Here is a 20,225-nt window from a genome sequence, read left to right as displayed (position 1 = left end):
TAATCATGGAGACAAACCGTCCTTTGGTCCCAGAGACCTTTGGTATGGTCCGCGTTGACACTTAAATCTCTTTTTTATGCAACTTGGACGAGCTCATTGGCCTGTTCTTCGCCCCGATAGTGAGAAGTGTCATCGCTAAGAGCAAATATCCCTGTTGAGCTGGGTAAAAAGGAGGGAATAAGGCATCCAAGCATCCTGAGAAGTTAGGAGGGGAAAGGGAAGGAGAAGCAGAGAGTGGGGTGGAGTGAGGGGAAGATGACTTCTGGCCCAAGGCAGGAATCGGTGATGCGGTGGTGGGAACCCAACACTCCTGTTGTGCCTGGCATGACCGCGGCAGAGCCGTACAGCCGTCGCTGAAACCAGCTCGGAGCAAGCCCAGAAGAAGACGCAGGAATTATTCTAGCTGCACGTGGCCAAGGGAGGCTGGGAAGGGACGGGCTTGGTTTTTGTCCCAAGTCTTTAATATCATGGGAGTCACCATGAAACCCCAGCTCGTGTTAGGCCATAACATCACGGAGGCTCGCTCTGGTTCCAGGACAACCCTTTGGTAAATGGAAATGATTTTATTAGCCCGTTAATCGGTTATTAACTCTCGAAACTTATTTGCAGCGCCACGAATGAAGAGCATTTGGAGTTCAAGAAGGCTTTGTACAGAACGGATGCCAGGAGCTCCCTAGACCTGCGAAACATGACCGTGTCCGGCAGCGTCACCTGGGACACCTCCGCCCTGGAGACGAGAGCGGGCGACGGGAGAGAAGAAAGCACTTTAGAGAGACTTTCTGGCTTGAAGGACTCGAAGGACGCGCGGTGCGGAAAGGAGTCGGCGTTCGCCGTGGAGCCCCAGGTTGTAAATACTGTGCAGGTGGATCCTGAACAACTGGAGAGCGACTCCGAGGACCTGGACGGTGCCAAGGCGCCGGCAGAGACGCCCAGCCCTTGTGTGGGGGCATCGGTTGGTGGCGGGGAAGAGAAATATCTTAAAAATGAACCAAAGCAACTTGAAGGCCTCAGCAAAGAGCACTTAGATAAAAGCAAGAGGGGAATCCAGAGGGTCGACTGGATTTCTAGACCCAACAAAAGCCCAAGTCCTCACTACAAAGACATAAGCAAGCCGACAGATGTAGCAACCAACTTGCCCTTTCGGGGACAGGCCGTGCGTGAAGTGCCTCCTCCGCTGACTCCAACGGTGTTCAGAAAAACGCTAAACCCTGTCCTCGGCAAGTCCAAATCCCTGGAGAGCTCCTCGTCCCACAGGAAGGGGCTGATGGTCGACTCGGACTTGGGCGAGATCAACCAGCTGAACGCGGCCGAGTGGACAATCCAGAAGCCGGGTCTTCAGCTCGGCGCAGACCTCGCCGTCGGCAAACAGTCCTGGACGGTAAATGCCGAAGACTCGGTGGAGCGGATCCCATTGATGTCTCTGGAGCCCGCTCCCTGCAGCTCCTACGACATCGAGATGCGGCCCTACGTGTGCAGCGTCTTGTTGGAGGAGCAGGGGAAAGAGGAGCTGGGTCCGGAGGAGGACCCTACGGTGTACACCTGCATCGAGTGCAGCATTTACTTCAAGAAAAAGGAACATTTGATGGATCACATGCTTCAGCATAATCGAGGACCAGGGAGGGACCAAGACAGAGATGCTTTGGGAGGGCAGTGTCAATTCTGCTGCAACGAGTGCGGCTGGGCCTTTGGAGACCCCACGTCTTTGGAGCAGCACAAAAGGCTCCACCAAGAGTCTAGGGAGAAAATTATCGAAGAGATCCAGAAGTTGAACGAGTTTCCAGATGAAGGTCGGGAAGCCCGGCTGCAGTGCCCCAAGTGCGTCTTCGGCACAAACTCCTCCAAGATCTTTGTCCAGCACGCCAAGATGCACGTCAAGGAGAGGAAGGACCAAGGGGCGAAGAACATGAATCTCTTTGGAAGCACGGGCAGCGGAGAAATACGGGATAGCCCCATGCACGGCCTCTACAAACACTTCAAACCAAATGAACACATGTCCCTGCAGATGCAGGTACCACCTCACGGCAGCGGCAAAGGGCTCAGCACCTGTATGCTCTGCAGCTTCCCGGCCCCCAATGAGAACATCCTCAAGGAGCACATGAAATACGCCCATTCCCACCTTTCCTGGGACACGGAGGTGTACGAGGATGATCCCAATCAACCAGGAACTAGCAGAGATGCCTACAGCCCGGCCAGGCCAGGCCGGTTTGCAGAGACGGATTATTTCGGCAAAGCAGACCGGCTTTTCCCTCCGCCTCCCCGAGAAAGCACATCGCATTACGAAGCGGTCCACGGTTTTGCCCTATCTCACCCGAGACTCGACAAAAGCAACGGGGCTAGTAAAAAGGACTACCAGACATCAGGGTTTCATGCCAGGAAAGCAGCTCCGTACGCTGCCCCGCATAAAAACCTGGGGTTGTCCGGTTTTCCCTCCGCTAAAGCTTATTCCCAGTTTGCTCTGCAGCAGCTGAAAAAAAAAGCAGCAGCTCAGCACCTTGAAGGGGAAGGCGACGGTCTCAGGAGCCACCCGATGGGGCTGGAAGAGCTCAGGCACAAGTGGGTGTTGGCCAGCGACGCTGGGAGCATGGAAGAGGAGATCTCCGTAAGCACAGAAATAGATTTGAGCGAGAACAGAGGCATCAAACCCGTCGCCATCCCTCAAGCTGCCTTGGACCTCAAGAGGACGTTCAGAGACACCTTGAAAGCCACGGATTCTTCGATAGCTTCGGAGGAGCAGCAGCAGCAGCTGCGGAAGATGGTCCCCATCGTCCTCCTGGAGGAGGTGAACCTGCACCCCAAGGCGACGAAGCGGCCCCGGGGGAAGCCGTTCAAGAAGAAAACCACGCTCCCTTCCCGGGAATTCGTGATGGAAGAACCCCTTCCCTTGGATATGCTCCTACTGGATTCTCCTCTGGAGGGTCCTCTGGAGCTTGATGACCTCTTGGACTCCGACTCGCCCATGCTGAAGAACGAGGAGAGGAAATGTCCCTACTGCCCAGACAGGTTTCACAACGGGATCGGGCTGGCGAACCACGTGCGGGGCCACCTCAACAGGGTGGGGGTGAGCTACAACGTCCGTCATTTCATCTCAGCGGAAGAAGTGAAAGCTATTGAGCAAAAATTTTCCTTCCAAAAGAAGAAGAAAAAAGGTAGTATGTATTCAATTCCCTGTGCTTTCTATTTTCTTGTTTTAATCGGTGGGGTTTTCTCCTCCCACCGAGAACTGGGTACGTATGGTACGGTGGTCAACCGCGGTGGCCACGGCACAACCGGTGGCGTGCGGTTGTCTCAGGTGCAATAACCCCCTCCCCGCCTCGGAGCCCTGATCCAGGGGTTTTAGCGGCGTCGCTGACTGTCTGTCCTTCTTTCCGCAGTTGCAAACTTCGACCCGAGTACTTTCAGCCTGATGCGATGCGAATTCTGCGGGGCCGGTTTCGACACGCGAGCGGGTCTCTCCAGCCACGCCAGAGCCCACCTGAGAGACTTTGGTATCACCAACTGGGAACTCACCATCTCGCCCATTAACATCCTCAAGGAGCTGTTGGCCAACTCATCGGAGCATCCGATGCTGCAAGCGGCGATGGGAACGGAGCCCTCGTCCCCGAGCCGAGAGAGAGAAGCTCACGGCTTCATGCCCCGCAAGAGCATGACCCCCATGTCTGAGTGCAGCATTCCGCGGTCTCCTCTGTCCCCGTTCCCCCCGTCCTGGGGAGATGAGTCCCTGCAGTCCTACAGAGACGGTAAGTGGCCCCAAACACCCTGCGTGAGCCAGAAACCCTTCTGATAACCCCAAACCGTCGCGTCCTGCTGAACAGAGCCTCGCTGGAGGGTGGGAATTTACAGGGAAGGGTTTAATCGGCGTAACCTGCTGTTGATTTATCAGTCTCCGTCGTTGACGTTCCGTGTCCTGTGAAATCTGATGCTGGTTTAGGGCAGGCGGATGGAGATGCGGGAGATGAAAGGGCCGCCGGTGCGGTCTCTTGAGGGGTGGATGGAGGGGTCGCGTCCCGCTGGGGAGCCGTGCTTTGGACGTTCGGGCTTTGTAATTTGAAAAGCGTCGTGTTTGGGAACGAGGTTTCCATCGGGGAAACGCCTAAAGCTTCACAAATCATGGGGCAGAGCGTGGCTGGAGGGAAGGAGAAGAGCGTGGTCACTGGCACCGGTCCACGCCGGCAGTGCTCGGCCACGCAGAAGGCAGGATGCGACCTCTGCTCCGGGGAGCTGTGTTCATCCCTCGGCTGCTTCTTTTCCGTTGGTGTTACGTTGTAAAGGGTCCTTCCCAAATGGATTTGGGTCTGAGCTGGTCCCCCTCCGTCAGTGGAGCTCCAAATTATTCACACGGGATCATTGGTTCCAGAGCGGAGCCCGTCCCAAACAGGTTTCCCCTGCAAAGCTCCAAAAAATAAAAACCTGAGTTGGCACCAAAAACTTTGCAAAAGTTCTTCCAAAGACTAAAAACTTGCTCGCGCGTTAGGAAAAACCAACCGCCTACGGACACCTGCTGCTTCTGGCAGCATCTCGAAGGCCTTGAAGCAGCTTCTCGGTAGGTTCTGCTCAGCCTAATGCTATGTTAGATACATCCCCGCAGCGAGAAGCTATCTGTCTTTAATTGAAATATGAGAGAGCTTGTAATCCCGGCTCTCCAGATTGCTCCACGTGCCTGGCTGCTCTTTGGAACGAGTCTGGAGCGTAATGAACACAAATTAAAATACGAACAAACCCAAACTCTTCTTTCTTGGCATGGCAAACCTTGGAGGATGAAGAGCTACCAGCCCAGGGTGGTGGCTGATGCCAACGAGAGGCGTTTTGGAGGCCTCAGCTGAGTTTCTGCTGCCAGTGGCTGGATGCTCCTGCTGACTGTAACTATCGCTTGGCAATTTTTAGGTCTCCCGGTGCCCAAAATTCGCTGGCACAAGCCGTTATAGACAGCACCGCTGTTTTAAAAACTAGGGCTCGTGTATTTTGTAGTTAGAAAGGGTGAAAAAGCGTCTCGGTAATGAAAGAGTGTGGCCACCCTTCAGTAACAACCGCTCGTCGGAGAAGAGGTTAATGCAGTTCTTAACACGGCAGATCTACTATCAAATGTTCCCAATGCGAAGTTTTAGGAAAAAAATGGGTCACGTCTTGAAATGTGATCTTGCTTATCGGTTCGGGCGACGTCACGCACGTTTTTTCAGCATCTGATGTTGGCCCCGGGGCTGGGAACATCTCCTGTGCCCATCTCCCGTTGCCTCGAAATGCCGGTGGGTGTTTGGTGGGAGAAATCGGGTGGGGAATTGCCCTTCTAGGGAAAAGTAGGTGAATTAGAGCTTAATTCTGGTCTGCTTCAGCGTTGTATTTAAACCCAGATAAGGTTGAGGATGGAAACGTGGGATGAGCGGAGGGCGGGCGCGACCTGCGCGAGAGCTCCAACAGCCCCTTAAGCCGCGCTCCTGGATTTAAGCTGGCGTGCTCCGTATTTCCTTCGGAGTCGGGTCTTTGGGGGACAATGCCAAGAAAACGGGTAAATTTGAAAAGCTTAAAAATCCCCGGCCCAGCAACCTGTTGTGTAACCAAAGCATGCGCAGGGGATCACGTGGAGATAGCGATCGGTGGACGGCTTTTGTGTCTCGATCCAAGCCCGAAGTCTCTTAGTTACGCTCCCAAGCTCGCAGAGACGACTCGCCATGAGTCTAAACCCTCCTTCTTTTGCTTCCAGCCTGAATCGACGCTTTCAGGGCGCGCTGGCTTCGTGCTGAAAGTATCTGTCGCAACCGATTTAAGAACGAAGCGGCGCCCGTTGCGTTGCAATATTTATTTAACTCTTGCTCTGGGTATGGCTGCGGGGAAGCAGCTGAGCAAACAGTGAAGCGGGTTTGGAGATGGGGATGCCGAATCTGTAGCCGGGAGGATTTTAGCCATTTTTTTGAAGCCCGTTTGTCCCCGTGTCTCTTCAAATCACTCGTGAGATGGGTGAGGGCTCGAGCGAGCTGCCCGCTTCTTGCGTGGGTCTTTGCGGCCGTGCTAAAAGCTCGACCGCTGCTCCCGGGCCGGAGCGAGGGCACCCGCTTAGTGCTAACGTCCTCTGCTAGTGTTGTACGCTAATTCCGTCAGTTGTAGAGGGTTTTAAGCAACAGTAACGAGATAAAGGCCGTTAGCAAGTTCTAATGGCAGGAGGATCTCGGGAAAAGTCAGCGGTGGCACCGCACCGGAGCTGGCGGCGGCTCCGCCGGTGGCTCGGCGTCGCGGCGGCAGCCCCGTGCCGTGGGAGCGGCGGCGCTGCTCCTCGCGCCCCGGGACGATGTCGCAGCTCAGCGTCTGCAGGCAGCTCTCCGCGAACCGCTTCCTTCCTCTCCGCTTCCAGACGCGTGAACTGCCAGAAAGTCTCTCCTGACCTCGCAAGATGCCTCTTGAGCTGTTAAGAGCGAAGAATATCGGTAGAGCCTTAACTGAAACTCTCCGTCGCGGGGGCAGGCAGGGAGAAATCCCCTTTTTGGGGAGCGTTTCGCGAAGCGTTGTCTGCGCCGGTTGCGGTTCGTGGCTTCTAACGAGCGGGAAACGAAGGCGGAGGATTCAGCTCCGGGTGCTGGGAGATTGGATGAGCACGGTGGTGGTTCTCCGTTCTTGGGCTTGTAATCAAATCGTCGCGAGGCCTGAGCATCTCTGTCCTCGTGGGGTGAAGTTGCCCTTCCCAGAGCTGCTCGCAGGTGGGACGCGGAGGAGAAACGAAGAGCGGCGTTGGGAAAGGGCTGTGGGTTTAACACGCGCTCGCTTTGCCGATGAGCGGAGCGGGAGAGCTGGGTTGGCTCTTGCCGGTCTCATGCCCTTGGCTGCTTATTTAAAACCAAAAAAAAAAAAAAAAAACCACCTCTTTAAGCAAAACTAAAAGTCAAAGGGAGGAAGCAGGTGTTTGGGTCTGCGGCAAGAACTTGAACTTGGCTGTACTGTTTGTTTAGATGGGAGCGTTTGTGGCAAAAACAGGATGTTTTGAGGCATCGGGGAGATCTCGGAGGTTACCTGTTCCCTCCTGCTGCTTCCAAACGAGCCCACGGTACCTAAACCAACCTGAACTTGGCTGCTCCGGGCTCTGACGGAGGCTCCACCACCGCCCTCGGCACCCACGCTGCCGTCGCCAGCCCTCACCCTTAGAAAGCCGACGGGCTCTTGGGTATTTTTAGTATCTGAATCCATTGCTGTTCATTTTACCCACAATGAGCAAAGACGACGGTTTATGCTCTTCTGTAGACCCAGCTCTTTCAATCTCCCCTTTTTTGGTCATGATTTTAGACCCTCGATCATTCGCGATTCCCTCCCCGATGGCTCTGAACCCTTCCCTGAAGTGCCGCGCTCGACGTCGGACACGTCCCGGCTGCAGTGCTACGGAGAGCAAGGAGCGTTAGCTCGGCTCTTGCCCATCCCAGGACGGGCTGTGATGTAGCGGGGGTTGCAACATTCACTCTGGTTCGGTTTTGAACAGCTTAAAAGTCTGAAACCCCTTTCCCCCCCCCCCCCCCCCCTTTTCTGCAAGACCACTGCCTCCTGAGCTGTCCCCAGTGGAGCTGGTGGCTTCTCCGGGGAGGTCCCCGTGCTCAGCGGTGGCTTTCCCCGCATGTTGTGACGGGCGAAGGTGCGCTCTGCTGCTGCAACCGCCTCCTTAAAGCCTGGCTTGGCTCGTTAGCGAGGCTGTTTGTGTATCTCCTGGCTCCGAACCTATTGGCAGCCGCCTCGGAGAACACGTGGCGCTTCTTGGCAGGCGTTGGGAAGTGTTAGGCAATCGCATCCTCCTCCAAACGGCTCGCAGCTCTCCTTCCTCGTAGCCTGCCTCACCTTGCTCTGTCCCCCAGACTGCTTTCGCAGGGTTGGCACCATCATTTCCCCTTCTTCTTCTCTTCTTTTCTTCCCCGGATTTAACTCCCCGTGGTCTCTTACTGTCCCAAATTGCGAGGTCTTCTGCTAGACCCAGATTTCTCCTCTCGATCTCCTCCTGTGCAGCGATAGCAATGTTTCACCACGTCTCGGAGGAGGAGCAAACGTTCCTTTTGGGTCTGTCCTTCCTTCTGCAGCACATCTGACGGAGCACAGGTTTTTAGGAGGAGGAGAGGGTCGGTTGAATGACGTGAGCTTAGGGAATGATTCTCCAACTTCTCCATCTGTTGCTCACTCAGGTTGAGCCCCCAGATGAGGACTCAGAAGTGGGGCTTGCCCCTACCATGCCCAAGGTCCTGCCTTAGCTGGAGAGTGTCTTCTCCCTCCCTAGCGTACAGTTTTTGGAAAGAAAGGAACATTCTTAGGATCTCCTGGGTTGGAAGAGACCCACGAGGATCATCAAGCCCAACTCCTGACTCCACACAGGGCAACCTAAAAGTTAAACCCTGTATCTAAGAGCGTTCTTCAAACTCTTCTTCAACACCTACCAGCTTGGGGCCACGAGCTCATCCCTGGGGAGCTCGTCCCAGTGCTTGACCACCCCCTCCATGAAGAACTCTTTCCTAATGGCCAATCCGAACTTCCCCTGACACAACTTTAAGCCGTTCTCGATCACCAAACACCTGAGAGAAGAGATCGGCACCTCCCTCTCCATTCCCCATCACGAGGAAGTTGTAGACATCAATGAGGTCACCCCTTGGTCTCCTCTTGTCCGGGCTGCCCAACCCTGCTATCCTCAGCCGCTCCTCACAAGCCCTCTACCCCTTTCACCATCTCTGTTGCCCTCCTTTGGACACCTTCTAATATTTTTATGTCCTTCTTAGATTGTAGAGCCCCAAAGTGCCCACAGGACACACCAAGATGTGGGACAACCACGTCTTTCAACCGGTTTGCCAGGATACGGGTAGTCCTTTTGGCCATGAGGGCACCTGGTTGGCTCCCGTTGAGCTTCCCATCACCCAAAGTCCCCAGATCCCCCTCTGCAGGGCTGCGCTCCAGGACACGTGGAGAACAGAGAGCTCCTTCCAGTGGCCAACGAGTGAAAAAGGGACAGGGTCTGAGTGTCAAGGGCTCCAAAATTGATTTTAGGGGTGTCCAGGGGGAACCCTGGTGTGGTCTGCTCGGAGATACAAGTGGGCAGAGACCCCAGAGCCTCTTCGATTCCTCCCCCCACCTCTTTTTATCCAGGGTGCGCGAGCCAGCGTGGCCAGGGCCAAGAGGAGCCTGTGACTTTGTGGTGCTTGGGACGGGGACAGCCGCAGCCTGAGCCTCAGCAAGAGGCTGTGGAGAGGCTGGAGGAGATCAGATGGGGAAGGCTCCTCCACCAGCACAACCAGGGCCGGAAGAGGACATTTATTGTAGATTTTATGGGGTTTTTTGAGCCTCACTTCTTCCTCGACACTTTGACTTGAGAGCGAAGACCTCGGCGTAGCTCAGCAGCGGCTCTGATTTCCATCCTGACCTTTGCTTGCTCTGGTTAATTGTTGTCGCCCTCCGCGAAGGAATTGAGACGCTTTGCGGACGTGGCCTTTCGTCCTCCCTTCCGTCGAGGAGCACGCCCCGCGCGTCCCGTGGCGGCTGCGTTAATCGCAGATGAAGGGAGGTTAGAAAAACCTTCTGGAGGTCCATACCTGACCCCGGCTGCCAGCAAGGCCAACTTCAAAGCCGGGTCAGGTTGCTCAGGGCTGCGTCCCGTTGAGTTTGGAGAGGGTTGGAGGTACCGCCACCTCTCTCCGCCGTTAACGTGCCCTGAGGACCCTCTCGTGTTACGGTTCTCAGGTCACGCTCTCCTTTTGTGTCGGCCTTTCTGATTTTCCTCCCTGCGTGCTCGTTCTGCGCTCACCCGCAGCCTGACCTACTTTCCACCGTCTTTGATTCCTTTCTCGAGTTCCAGGTTATTGAAAAGCTCACGTTGGCCTCCTCCTTCCCTTCCCTCCTTCCCCTGCACGGGGATAACGCGGGCCGTTGCCCTCGATATTGTCTTTTCTCCTGGTCTCTGAAGATTTCTGATGGTAGGCAGCGCCGCAGGGAGGCCGGACGTCGGTTTTTAGCCTCAATTTGAGCTCTGTTTTCACCGCTGCTGATCTACGGCCACAGGAGACGGCGTGAAATCTCTCAGCCAGGTCTCCCGGCGCAGGAATCTCCCTGGGGGCAGCACTTGAAGGCAAATGGTCGCAATAACCTATTTCGGCCTTGGCAACCAAGGATTGAAATTATCCCTTTCCTAATCTTTTTGGGGAGACCCTGGTTTGTAACTGCTTGAGAAGGGGATGTCGCAGCGGGGGAGCCCTGAGTTGGGATGACCCAGGGATACCCGTGGGTGCTGCGACCACGTCGGGTTCAAAACCGGCCTCGCCACCACCTCCGCATCCCAGCAGGATATCGGTGGAGGAAGGAACAGCATCCGTTTCTTGTATTTCTCCTCTCCCCGTTAAATTTTGGTGAGCTCCTGCGCCTGCCACAGCGATTCCTCATGCCCTCCTAGTCCTGATGTTGGTTTTACTCCAGCTCCTTTAAGCCAAGGAGAGGTTTTATGTCTTACCACCCCGGGAGAGAAAGAAGAGAGGAACTTTAGGCACAGTTTGTTAGCAGCCCGTCCTCGGCAGAGCCAGCGAGGGGAAGCACCGCGTTTAAAATGATTTGAGAGCTCAAAAGCGCGACGGAGAGCTGGCAAAACCCCCTTGGCAAGGAATCGGCTCGCACAGAGCTCTGGATGCGGGAGGCTGGCCAGCAAAGACAGATGCTTTCATCCTCACCCCAGACGGAGCCCGTTAGCGAGGCAGCGATCAGGCAGCCCTGCCTGTCCTGGCATTTCCCATACCCCTCGTTGCCTTCCCTGGATCTTCTTCAGGAATATTTTGGCTCAAATTTGAGGAATCGTTTTCTCAGACCACAGCTGAGCTCTGTAGCGCGGAAGCGGCACCGGCTGCTCCACGGATCATCCCTTTGATTCCGGGTTAAAGCAACAGGTTGTCCAACCGGAGCCTTTTTTCCAGGTGCGATGGGGTTGTCGACTGCTACGAGGGGCTTTTCTCTCCCCTCTTCTGAGCGTGGTTTGTTGAGAATTAGCGTGAGGATGTTTCACGGGTGTTTGAGGACTCGTCAATCTCTGTGCTACCCCGCAGATGTGAGCACATGTCACCTCAGCACCCAAAAGCTGCCAGGATGAGACCCTCCGTGTTATCACTGCACGGAGACCGGAGCCCCTGGGGACCTTTGGTTACTGCTGCGGGCTTTGAAATTCCCTAGAAATGTCAGGATTCAGCCCATCGTGGCTTTTTTAACCTCGCAGAAGCTGGTGGTGGATGGATGAACCATCTACCACCCCTTTTTAAGCTGTCTTGCGATGCAAAAGTGGGAATTTGAACCTCCAAACCTTCCCCGTGCTGAAAAATGAAGTGTCCAGTGTGGGTCTGGTTTTGTTTTAGCTGTGGCTCTCGCGGGCTGCCTCCTCTTCCCCCACTGCCTCTTCTTGGTACGGTTTTGTTTATGCACTCTGGGAACAGCAGCCGCGTTTGCCATCGCACGCGGGTTTTCCTGGTGTAATTACGGCCCGAATCAGCCAGCTTTTAATGCGTTTTCAACTCGTAAGCCCAGAAACCGTACGGAAACGCTTGTGGCCACGTTGGGGCTCTGCTTGTCCTTCCCCAGGGAGGTGAGGAGGAGGATGGGGCTGAGCAGAACCTGTCCAAGGTAACGATTACTCGCTCCGTCTTTCTGTATTTCTATTTTGGGCTCTATAAGTAACTTTTATTTACCCGTAAGTTCCTTCGGTCGCAGCCAGCTTCTTCATCCTGATGTGCCGGGAGCGGATGGGGACGGTTCCGGCAGGGATCGGTCGTCTCCTCTCACCGCTGAGGGTAACGGTTTGCGCTTGTTACGGTTGCTTTGCGATCCAGGTGGATTTTGTTTCCCGATCCGGGTGGATTTTGGTTTCCTACACGTGTTTCCAGCCCATTCCCTTCTCCTCCTCCTGACGCTGCACTCCGGCAGTGTTCCCATTTTCCCGTAGGACGCGTCGTTGCCGCTCTTTGCCTTGGGCAGCGCGTGGCCGCGTCTCCCTTTGTGGGGCTCGCTCTCTCCCGACACCTGCTGTAATTTTGGAACAGCTTTTGCCAAAAACCCAGAATTCTCAGCTTATTACGGGAGCGCTTGTCAGTCTGTTTGGGAGCGGGGAGACTTTGCTGCCGTTGCCTCTGATTTCTTGGGTCTGGATCCGTGTTTAGGCGTTATTTGTAACCCCTGCTTTGAGGAGGGGTGGCAGTGGATGGCCGATGTCCCCATATCCCTGCTCCAGACAGCAAATGGCTTCCCTTTTTGCCTTTTATTGGAGTGGTTTGGATAGAAACCCGCACGCCGTCGCACCCCGGGCTGTGGCAGAGGCCGAGGGGGCACGGAGAAAGGCCCTTGGGGGGCTTTTTCCATCTCGGTAGGTGCTGGACGGGGTGGTCCCGTTCTCTGGGTACGGGGCTGGGCTGGGCGAGCGGTGTGGGGGCTTGGAGAGCCCCGTGAGGCGAGGGGGAGGTTGAGTTAGGGACCGGGCGGCCTGTGGGGCTGGGCTGGAGGTGTGAGGGGGGACCATGGAGGGACACGGGCCCTGTCCCCTACCCCAGGCCTGGGCCCAAGGGGCAGCCAGGCCCCGTTGGGGCCCATGGGGCCAGGGGAACGCCATGGGGCTGAGCCCCGGGGGCCTGGGCCTGGCCCGGGGCCTTGTCCGGTAACCGGAGCCCCCGGGGGGCCTGGGACTGGCCCGGGGCCTTGTCCGGTAACCGGAGCCCCGGGCCTCGCACGCCGCCGCTCGATCGCTCGGCGCTCCTCCTTGTCGCCACCTCCCGCGCTCTTCTGCCGGCCGGGGGCGCGACGATTGCTCGGCGCTCGGCCTTCCCCCCCCCCCCCCCGCGCTTTATCGCCGTTCCCCGTCACTCGGCGCTCGACCGCTCGCCCTGGCGGGCGGGCGCGGGCGGCTCGGCGCTCGGCCTAGCGCCCTGACGGCCGCCCCGCATGTGCCGGAGCCAAGATGGCGGCCTCCACCTCCTCGCAGCCCAAAGTGACAAAAGCGGCGGCGGCACCGCGACCCCGGGACCGGGACCGGGGTGGGGACGGCGAACCCGAGCCCGAGGCGGCGCCCGAGCCGGGTGAGCCCCCGTTTTCCTCCGCCGACCCCGCCTCGCCGCGCCCGGGCCCACCCGCGGCCCCCACCCCACCGCCACCACCCCCCCCACCACCACCTTTTCCCCGCCGCAGCGTCGGGCCCGACCCGGGGCCGCCGCCGGTTCCAGGCCCGGCCCTGACGGAGAAGGGAAGGGGAGGCCCGGCGAAGGCGGCTGTCGCCGAGCCGCCGCCCTCCTTTGTCCGTCCCCCGGCCTCGCTTTGTCCCTCACGGGGGCCCCGCCATCCCCTCCGGGCCCGGCCTGTCCGATCGCAACCGGCCGCGCCCGGTTCCTGTCAACGTTTCCCCTCCTCCCCGCCTGCCTCACGGTGGGGGGGACGGACCCCGGGGTGGGGGGGATGCAAATCCCGGCCGCGCCCTGGCACCGCCCCGGGGTGGGAAGCGGGGCCCGGGGAGCCCGAGGCAGCCCCCGACCCGCCCCCGGGCCCCGGCGGGGCTGCCAGTGGCCGCCTCCCCCCCGCAGGGAGCTGCCGCCGTCCCCGGCCTCCCCCCCGCAGGGAGCTGCCGCCATCGGTGTCCCCGTCCCCACAGGGAGCTGCCACTTTCCCCATTCTCCCCCCCCCGCAGGGAGCTGCCACCTTCCCTGTCCCCCTCCCCCCAGGGAGCTGCCACCATCGGTGTCCCCTTTCCTCACAAGGAGCTGCCACCACCCCCATCCTCCCCTCTGCAGGGAGCTGCCACCTTCCCTATCCCTTTCCCTGCAGGGAGCTGCCACCACCCCCATCCTCCCCTCTGTAGAGAGCTGCCACCATCCCCATCCCCTCCCTGGCAGGGAGCTGCCACCATCGGTGTCCCCTTCCCCACAGGGAGCTGCCACCATCCCTGTCCCCATCCCCACAGGCAGCTGGCACTTTCCCCATCCTCCCCCCCGCAGGGAGCTGCCACCATCGGTGTCCCCTTCCCCACAGGGAGCTGCCACCATCCCTGTCCCCTCCCTGGCAGGGAGCTGCCACCATCCCCGTTCTCCCCAAAGAGAGATGCCACCTTCATGTCCCCCATTTCCAGCAGGGAGCTGCCACCATCCGTGTCTCCTCCATGGCAGGGAGCTGCCACCATTAGTGTCCCCTTCCCCACAGGGAGCTGCCACTATCCCTATCCTCCTCCCCAAAGGGAGATGCCACCTTCGTGTCCCCCCTTCCCAGCAGGGAGCTGCCACCGTCCCTGTCATCGCACCCCACCAGGGACCTGCCACTGTCCCCATCCCGTCCTCAGGGAGCTGCCTCCATCCATCCCACCGCAGAGAGATGCCACCTTTACATGTCCCCCGCCCCGGGAGCTGCCACCTTCCTGCGTGTTCCCACACACTCACAGAGCTGCCACCGTCCCCTCGGAGGGAGCTGCCACCGTTTCCCCCCTCCCACCGTCCCCAAGCACCCCCAAATCCCGCTGGCAGGTCACCGCCGTCCCAGCCACGCGTCGCCTGCCACCGGGACGGGTGTCCCCCTCTAAAAGCACCCGCCAGCCCCTGCAGAGCCCCGTTTTCTGCAGCAACGGCGTCGCTTCTCCCTCTTGAGCAGCTCAAACCTTCATCATATGAAGCCACCTCCTCACCCCGACCTCCCTCCTCCTGTTATCTGCTCTCGGGGGCTAATGATCTCCTTCTCTTGGCAGTCCTGGCTCCGGAAGAGGAAGAACTGGTGGCCATGGAGGTGGGTTCACCCCCTCTCCCGAAAAAAAGCGCTCCCGCCGGGCAGCTGGATCAACCCCCCACCAGGATAGGGACCAAACTGTCTCCTGAGCCGCCCGGGAGCAAGCCAGAGCCTCAGGACTCCAAAGGTGAGTATTTTACCTGGCTTCTCTGTCCCTGACAGCCGAGCGCCAGGTTTTTGCTGTGAGGAGAGAGCGGGGAGCCTGGCAGGCGTTTGTTTAACCCGATCTGGGAGGATTTTCAGGTCCTTTTGCTTAATTAATCCTCTAATTAAGAGGGTGGCCGTGTGGTACTCTGGTATCACTGGTTTATGTCGCATTTTTTCCCCGGCGCCAGCAGCTTTCCAAAGCTCGCCGGGACCGGCGTGCACTCTCTGTCCTCCGTAAACCACCTCAATCAGTCCTTCCTCTCCTAATTAACGACGTTCCCCTAAAACAATCGCTTTGAGATCCCTCTCCCTCGCTGGCTGGGCTTCGGAGCCTCCCTGCGGCTCACCGAACCGTGGGCAAGGCTTCCAAAAACACTCTGGAAAACATCCTTGAGCGGGAAAACCGGCCTCCTCCCACCCCAGAGCAGCGATCCTTGCCCTTCCACAGCTCTGCTCGCGCTTCCCCGCTTTATTCCTGCCCGTGCAGGGACGCGCGGAGCATTTTAACGTTCAAAATTAGGGTTGGGGGTGGTAAAAATCCCTCAGGGGGGAGAAACGACTCCTGGATGCTGCTCCTTGTGCCTCCTGCCACGGCTGTGCCCTGATTTTCTTTTTTCTTTCTCTTTTTTTTTTTTTCTTTCTCTTTTTAGCCCAGAACCTTACGACGTGCGAAGTGTGCGGCGCCTGCTTCGAAACCCGCAAAGGCTTATCCAGCCACGCCCGGTCTCACCTACGACAACTCGGCGTAGCCGAATCGGAGAGCAGCGGGGCTCCCATCGATTTGCTTTACGAACTGATGAAACAAAAAGGCAAACCCGACGGCAGCCCCCTGTCTCCCGCCCTCGGCAAAAAATCCGGTTCCCCCAAAGACGCCACCGCCGGTTCCCCTCGACCCACGCTCCTGGCGCTCGGCAAGGCCGGCGATCGCCTGCCGGACGGTCCCGTTAATAAAGCTATCAAATCCCCTCCCGGCTTCTCAAAAAACCTCTCCCAACCAGGATCCCCCATCCTTAAGAAGGTGCCGCCCGCTCTTTCGGGGTCCCCGTCTCCGAAAAACCCCGAGGAGAAGAGCTCCAAGCTCTCGCTGAGCCCTCTGCAGAGCTCCCCAAAAGCACAGTGGCCGCAGGCGGATGAGGAAGGACCCCTCAATTTGAGTGAGTTTCTTTTTGTTTTTACCGGTGTTTCCCGTTCGGCTGAGGGCGGGGGAAATTCCCGGCTTTTCCCGTCCTGCTCCTGCCAAGCCGGGCGTCCCTCGGTGGCTGGGAGGGCGCAGAGCTCGGTGGAGGAGCCGGTGTTTGGTAACTGCCGTGCCGGGGAGATAGTGCCGCTCGGTCACGACTATCAGAGTCTTCCCTGAGTGGGCAAACAGGCATTCCCGTCGGGATTTCGGGAAAACCGCTGGCTCTCTGCCCTCTGAGCTCTTTCTCTCTCTTTTCCATGCTTTTCTCACCTCCCTCGGCTCCTCTATGCCGCGGTTCGGCTGCCGTGGCGCTCCCTCCCGCGCCGCGGCTCGATCCGGCACAGCCGGCTCCCCTATCCCAACAGAGCGCGGTGCGTTTGGCCGGCATCAGCCCGTTCCCCGCTACCGTTTCCAGCGTCGGATGCGCTCGGAGAGGCGCCGCCGCGGCTTTTGGGACCGCAGCCCTGGCGCTGCCGTGTCCCTCTTCGTCCCCAAGCTCCATCGGTGACTTATTCCGACACCTTGGGACCAAAATGGTTTTCCCGGCTCTTGCTGCCTTCTCCCAGAGCGCCGCGTCTTGCCGGGAACATCTTCATCAACAGCTCAACGGGCTCTTTGGCTTCTCTGGCTCGTTAGTTCTTCGTCCTCGTTACCGGGCTTGCCCAGCGAGCCCGTCCCACCGCTGGCAGCGCCAACAGGCGTTTCATCTTTCCCGGTGGGAATCGCGGTGCATTTGGTGTCCTAATATTTGCTCTATCCGCTCCTTCCCTCGCCAAAGGAGCAGCTCCAAGACCTCTTATCCCTCAAAATCCCCGTGGCTGGGGATTTCCTAACCCTGCGAGGTTTCTTGGAGCCGTAGGGCTGTAAAATTGCTCCATCCTGGCTACCATTTTGCTTTTCCCAAGCTGAAAAGCTCCGGGACGGCAGAGCCGGCTGCTGGCCGCTGCCGGGACGGACTCTGTAGCTGGAGGATGCGCCCGGGGCTTTGCCGGAGCAGAGACGCTCTCCGGGGACGCTGCTCCTCCACCGGTGACAGACGATGCAGAGTTTGGCCCCGGCTCGTCCTCGCAGCCCTTTAAAAACTTGGACCAGCAACGGAAAAGGGCTTTATGCCCGTCTCGTAGCCAGCGCCGTAATTCCTCTTCGTTAGGGCTGCCTGCTAACGAAGCCGGAGGAGCAGACGACCTCTCGGCTGGCCGCTCCGCTTGGCGTTGAGCTAAGTCCCCGGCAAGCTGCTGCGGCCAACAGATCCCAAGCCGCGGCACAAGGAATCAGCCGATCTCCTCGTTCCCCTTCACCGGCTGAGAAATCGAAGCCGTGGCCGTGTTGGCCAGGGCCGGTCTGCGCCGTGAGCAGGGTTTCGGCTGCTGCGATGCCTCCGTTCCCTCTCATCGCTTCGGCGGCGCCCAAAATCCCGGCTCGGGTTAGAAATTACCATCCCGGTGAGCTCTTTCTGCCGGCAGGGACGGCGGCACGGTGCCCGGGAGCGCCGATCTCCCCTCCTGAAATTATCCTGCTGGAGTCTCCCTTGCCGTGCGGGTCCAAGCTGCTGGCGTGGTTTTTGCCCCAGTTCCAGGCAGGGATCTGCCTCGATTTCCCCATCCCGCCGCAGCGCCGATGGTTTTTCCCTTCCCCTCCGCAGCCGGAGGCTGGACAAGGACCGGTGAAGTTGCGTTTCTCCGGCGGGTTATCGCGTGGTTCAGGTTGCGGCTTGGTTTTGGTGATAAAACCTCTTCCCACTTCGTCTTCCTCCTCTTCTTCATCAACGTGCTGGGAATTGGCGCTTCCCGGAGGCAGGAGATGGGATTAGTGGGGACGCGCTGGGTTTAGGCACGCGGTGTTTGTCCCGGTGCCGCCGGCACCGCGCTGGCCGGGAGCGCGGCTTCATCCTGAGCCCTTCCTCCCCCCCGCGGCGGCTGGGCTCGGATGCTGCGGCGCCGGCGCGATTCGCCGCTTCCCGGGGACGCAAGCGGGGAAGGGACACGAGCATCCGCGTTATCCCGGTGCTCCGGATCGCGGCTCTGCCGTCGGCCTGGCCGGGAAACCCTCCAGCTCCCCGCAGCCCCCGCCTGTTGCGTTTTCCTGGGATACCCCAATGCCTTCGAGCCTGCTTCCCATTTCAGGCTTTGCCGCCGCGGGCTGTGTCCGTCTGTCCTGTCCGTCCCTTGAGCAACGCCGGTCTTTCTTTTTTCTCTCCGCAGCCTCGGGGTCGGAGCCGGTGCGAGATATCCGCTGCGAATTTTGCGGCGAATACTTCGAGAACCGCAAAGGTTTGTCCAGCCACGCTCGATCCCACCTCCGACAAATGGGGGTGACCGAGTGGTACGTCAACGGTTCGCCCATCGACACGCTACGGGAGATCCTCAAACGGAGAACCCAACCGCGGAGCAGCGCCTCTAATCCCACCGGTCCCGGGCAAAAAGCCATGGCCAAGACGCTCTTGGGAAGCATGGGATCCTTGGAGCCGCGCGGTCCCGGAGAGATTCACATCCCCACCCTCGCCAAGAAGGTCCAGCAACCCGGCAGCCCCATGGGGCAATCTCCTACCTCGTCCCCACCTCCCACCGCCCGGAAGATGTTTCCAGGCCTTTCTCCTCCCTCCTTGCAGAAGAAACTCAAACAAGATCAACTGAGGGTGGAAATCAAGCGGGAGATGATGTCGGGAGGACTCCACGGAGAACCTCACCCGTCCGACCGAGCCTGGTCCCCGCGGGAGGAGATGTCGCCCTTGAACCTCTGTAAGTGCGCGGCCGGCGCCTTCCCCGCTCCGTCCGCGCGGCCGAGCGGGACCGCGCTCCCCCGGGGACGGGGACGCGGGGCTCCGTCTCGCTTCGGGAGGCGCTGAGGGGAGCCCGCGTCATCTTCCCGTGGGCTGCGGTGGCGGGGGACCCCTCGCCGCAGCCGGGGAGGAGTAGAGAGGGGGTTAAGCACGGCCTTTCTCCCCGCCCCCACGTCTCTCCCCGCAGCCTCCCGAGCCGACCCGGTGCGAGATATCCGTTGCGAATTTTGCGGCGAATATTTCGAAAACCGCAAAGGTTTGTCCAGCCACGCTCGATCTCACCTCCGACAAATGGGGGTGACCGAGTGGTCGGTCAACGGTTCGCCCATCGACACGCTACGGGAGATCCTCAAGAAGAAATCCAAACCTTGCGTTATCAAGAAGGAACCGCACACCTCCAGCATCGAACCCCCTAAATCCATCGGGGAGGAAGGAACGGATCCCAAATCTCCCGGAAAAATCCTCCAGGGCATGGCTCTGCCTCCCCTGGGCGGGCGGACGGGGAAACCCGGCCCCGGCGCTTCCACCTTGAACCGGGAGATCTCCTTGTCGCCTCTCACCAGCAAACCCCAGGGCAGTTTCCTGACGCCGTTGTCCGCCAAACGACCGTTACAGGACGATCGCTTGGGTCCTCACGCCGAAGTCAAGCACAAGGCCTACATCCAGACCGAGCTGCCCTTCAAAACCAAGTCCGTGCACGACAAACCCGCGCACACGTGTGAGTAGGGGATGGCGGGATAAAGGCGGAGGGGGGGGAAAAGCGCGGTGTAGCCCCACCTCGCCGGAATTTCCGTCACGCGGTCAGGTGGGCACGGGGAATCCGCACCCCAAAAAAAGGGGTTTTGGCTCGGGAGGATGCGGAGGAGGGAGAAGGGAGCGGAGATTTGGGGTCGTTGCTTCCCCTGCTCCAAATTAGCTTGGCTCCGTGGAGTTTTCCCCCCGTACTGAACCCCCAGCGGCGCCGGGGGACGCTTCCAGAGCTGGAAAACACGGGGAATTTCAATCCCGCGGAGGATTGAAAGCACGGCGGCACCGGTTTTTGGGGGGAACCGGCCCCGTGCCGCGGCCCTGCCTTCGCCTGCTCACCCCCGGCGCGTTTTCCCCCCCCGTCAGCCAGCGAAGCCTGCTGCGAGCTGTGCGGCCTCTACTTCGAAAAACCGCAAAGCCTTGGCCAGCCACGCGCGGGCGCATCTCCGGCAATTCGGCGTCACCGAATGGTGCGTTAACGGTTCGCCTATCGAGACCCTCAGCGAATGGATCCGACATCGACCCCAAAAAGCCGGCGCTTACCGTAGCTACATCCAAGGCGGACGACCCTTCACTAAGAAATTCCGTAACTCTTCCCACGCCCGGGATCACGACGGCGGCGCTCGCCGGATGCCGCTCAGCCTTCAAGCC

The 20,225-nt window shown here is 59.0% G+C and overlaps 1 protein-coding gene across 1 annotated transcript in view; it reads left to right on the top strand.

The window, feature by feature from the left end:
- Nucleotides 1-20,225, top strand: part of WIZ (WIZ zinc finger) — a gene marked incomplete at both ends in the record, with an annotated part of 57,956 nt that overhangs the window by 36,567 nt on the left and 1,164 nt on the right. The window contains 9 exon segments of the mRNA XM_082334061.1: nucleotides 610-3,149; nucleotides 3,372-3,737; nucleotides 14,684-14,848; nucleotides 15,519-16,022; nucleotides 18,250-18,557; nucleotides 18,657-18,786; nucleotides 19,015-19,545; nucleotides 19,941-19,981; nucleotides 19,983-20,222. Of these exon segments, the coding sequence (XP_082190187.1) occupies nucleotides 610-3,149; nucleotides 3,372-3,737; nucleotides 14,684-14,848; nucleotides 15,519-16,022; nucleotides 18,250-18,557; nucleotides 18,657-18,786; nucleotides 19,015-19,545; nucleotides 19,941-19,981; nucleotides 19,983-20,222 (4,825 nt within the window).

The sequence above is a fragment of the Platalea leucorodia genome, assembly GCF_965183815.1.
Source record: "Platalea leucorodia genome assembly, chromosome: 29".
NCBI lineage: Eukaryota > Metazoa > Chordata > Aves > Pelecaniformes > Threskiornithidae > Platalea > Platalea leucorodia.
The sequence above is the reverse complement of the archived record's forward strand: the minus strand, read 5'-3'. Positions and strand labels throughout refer to the sequence as shown.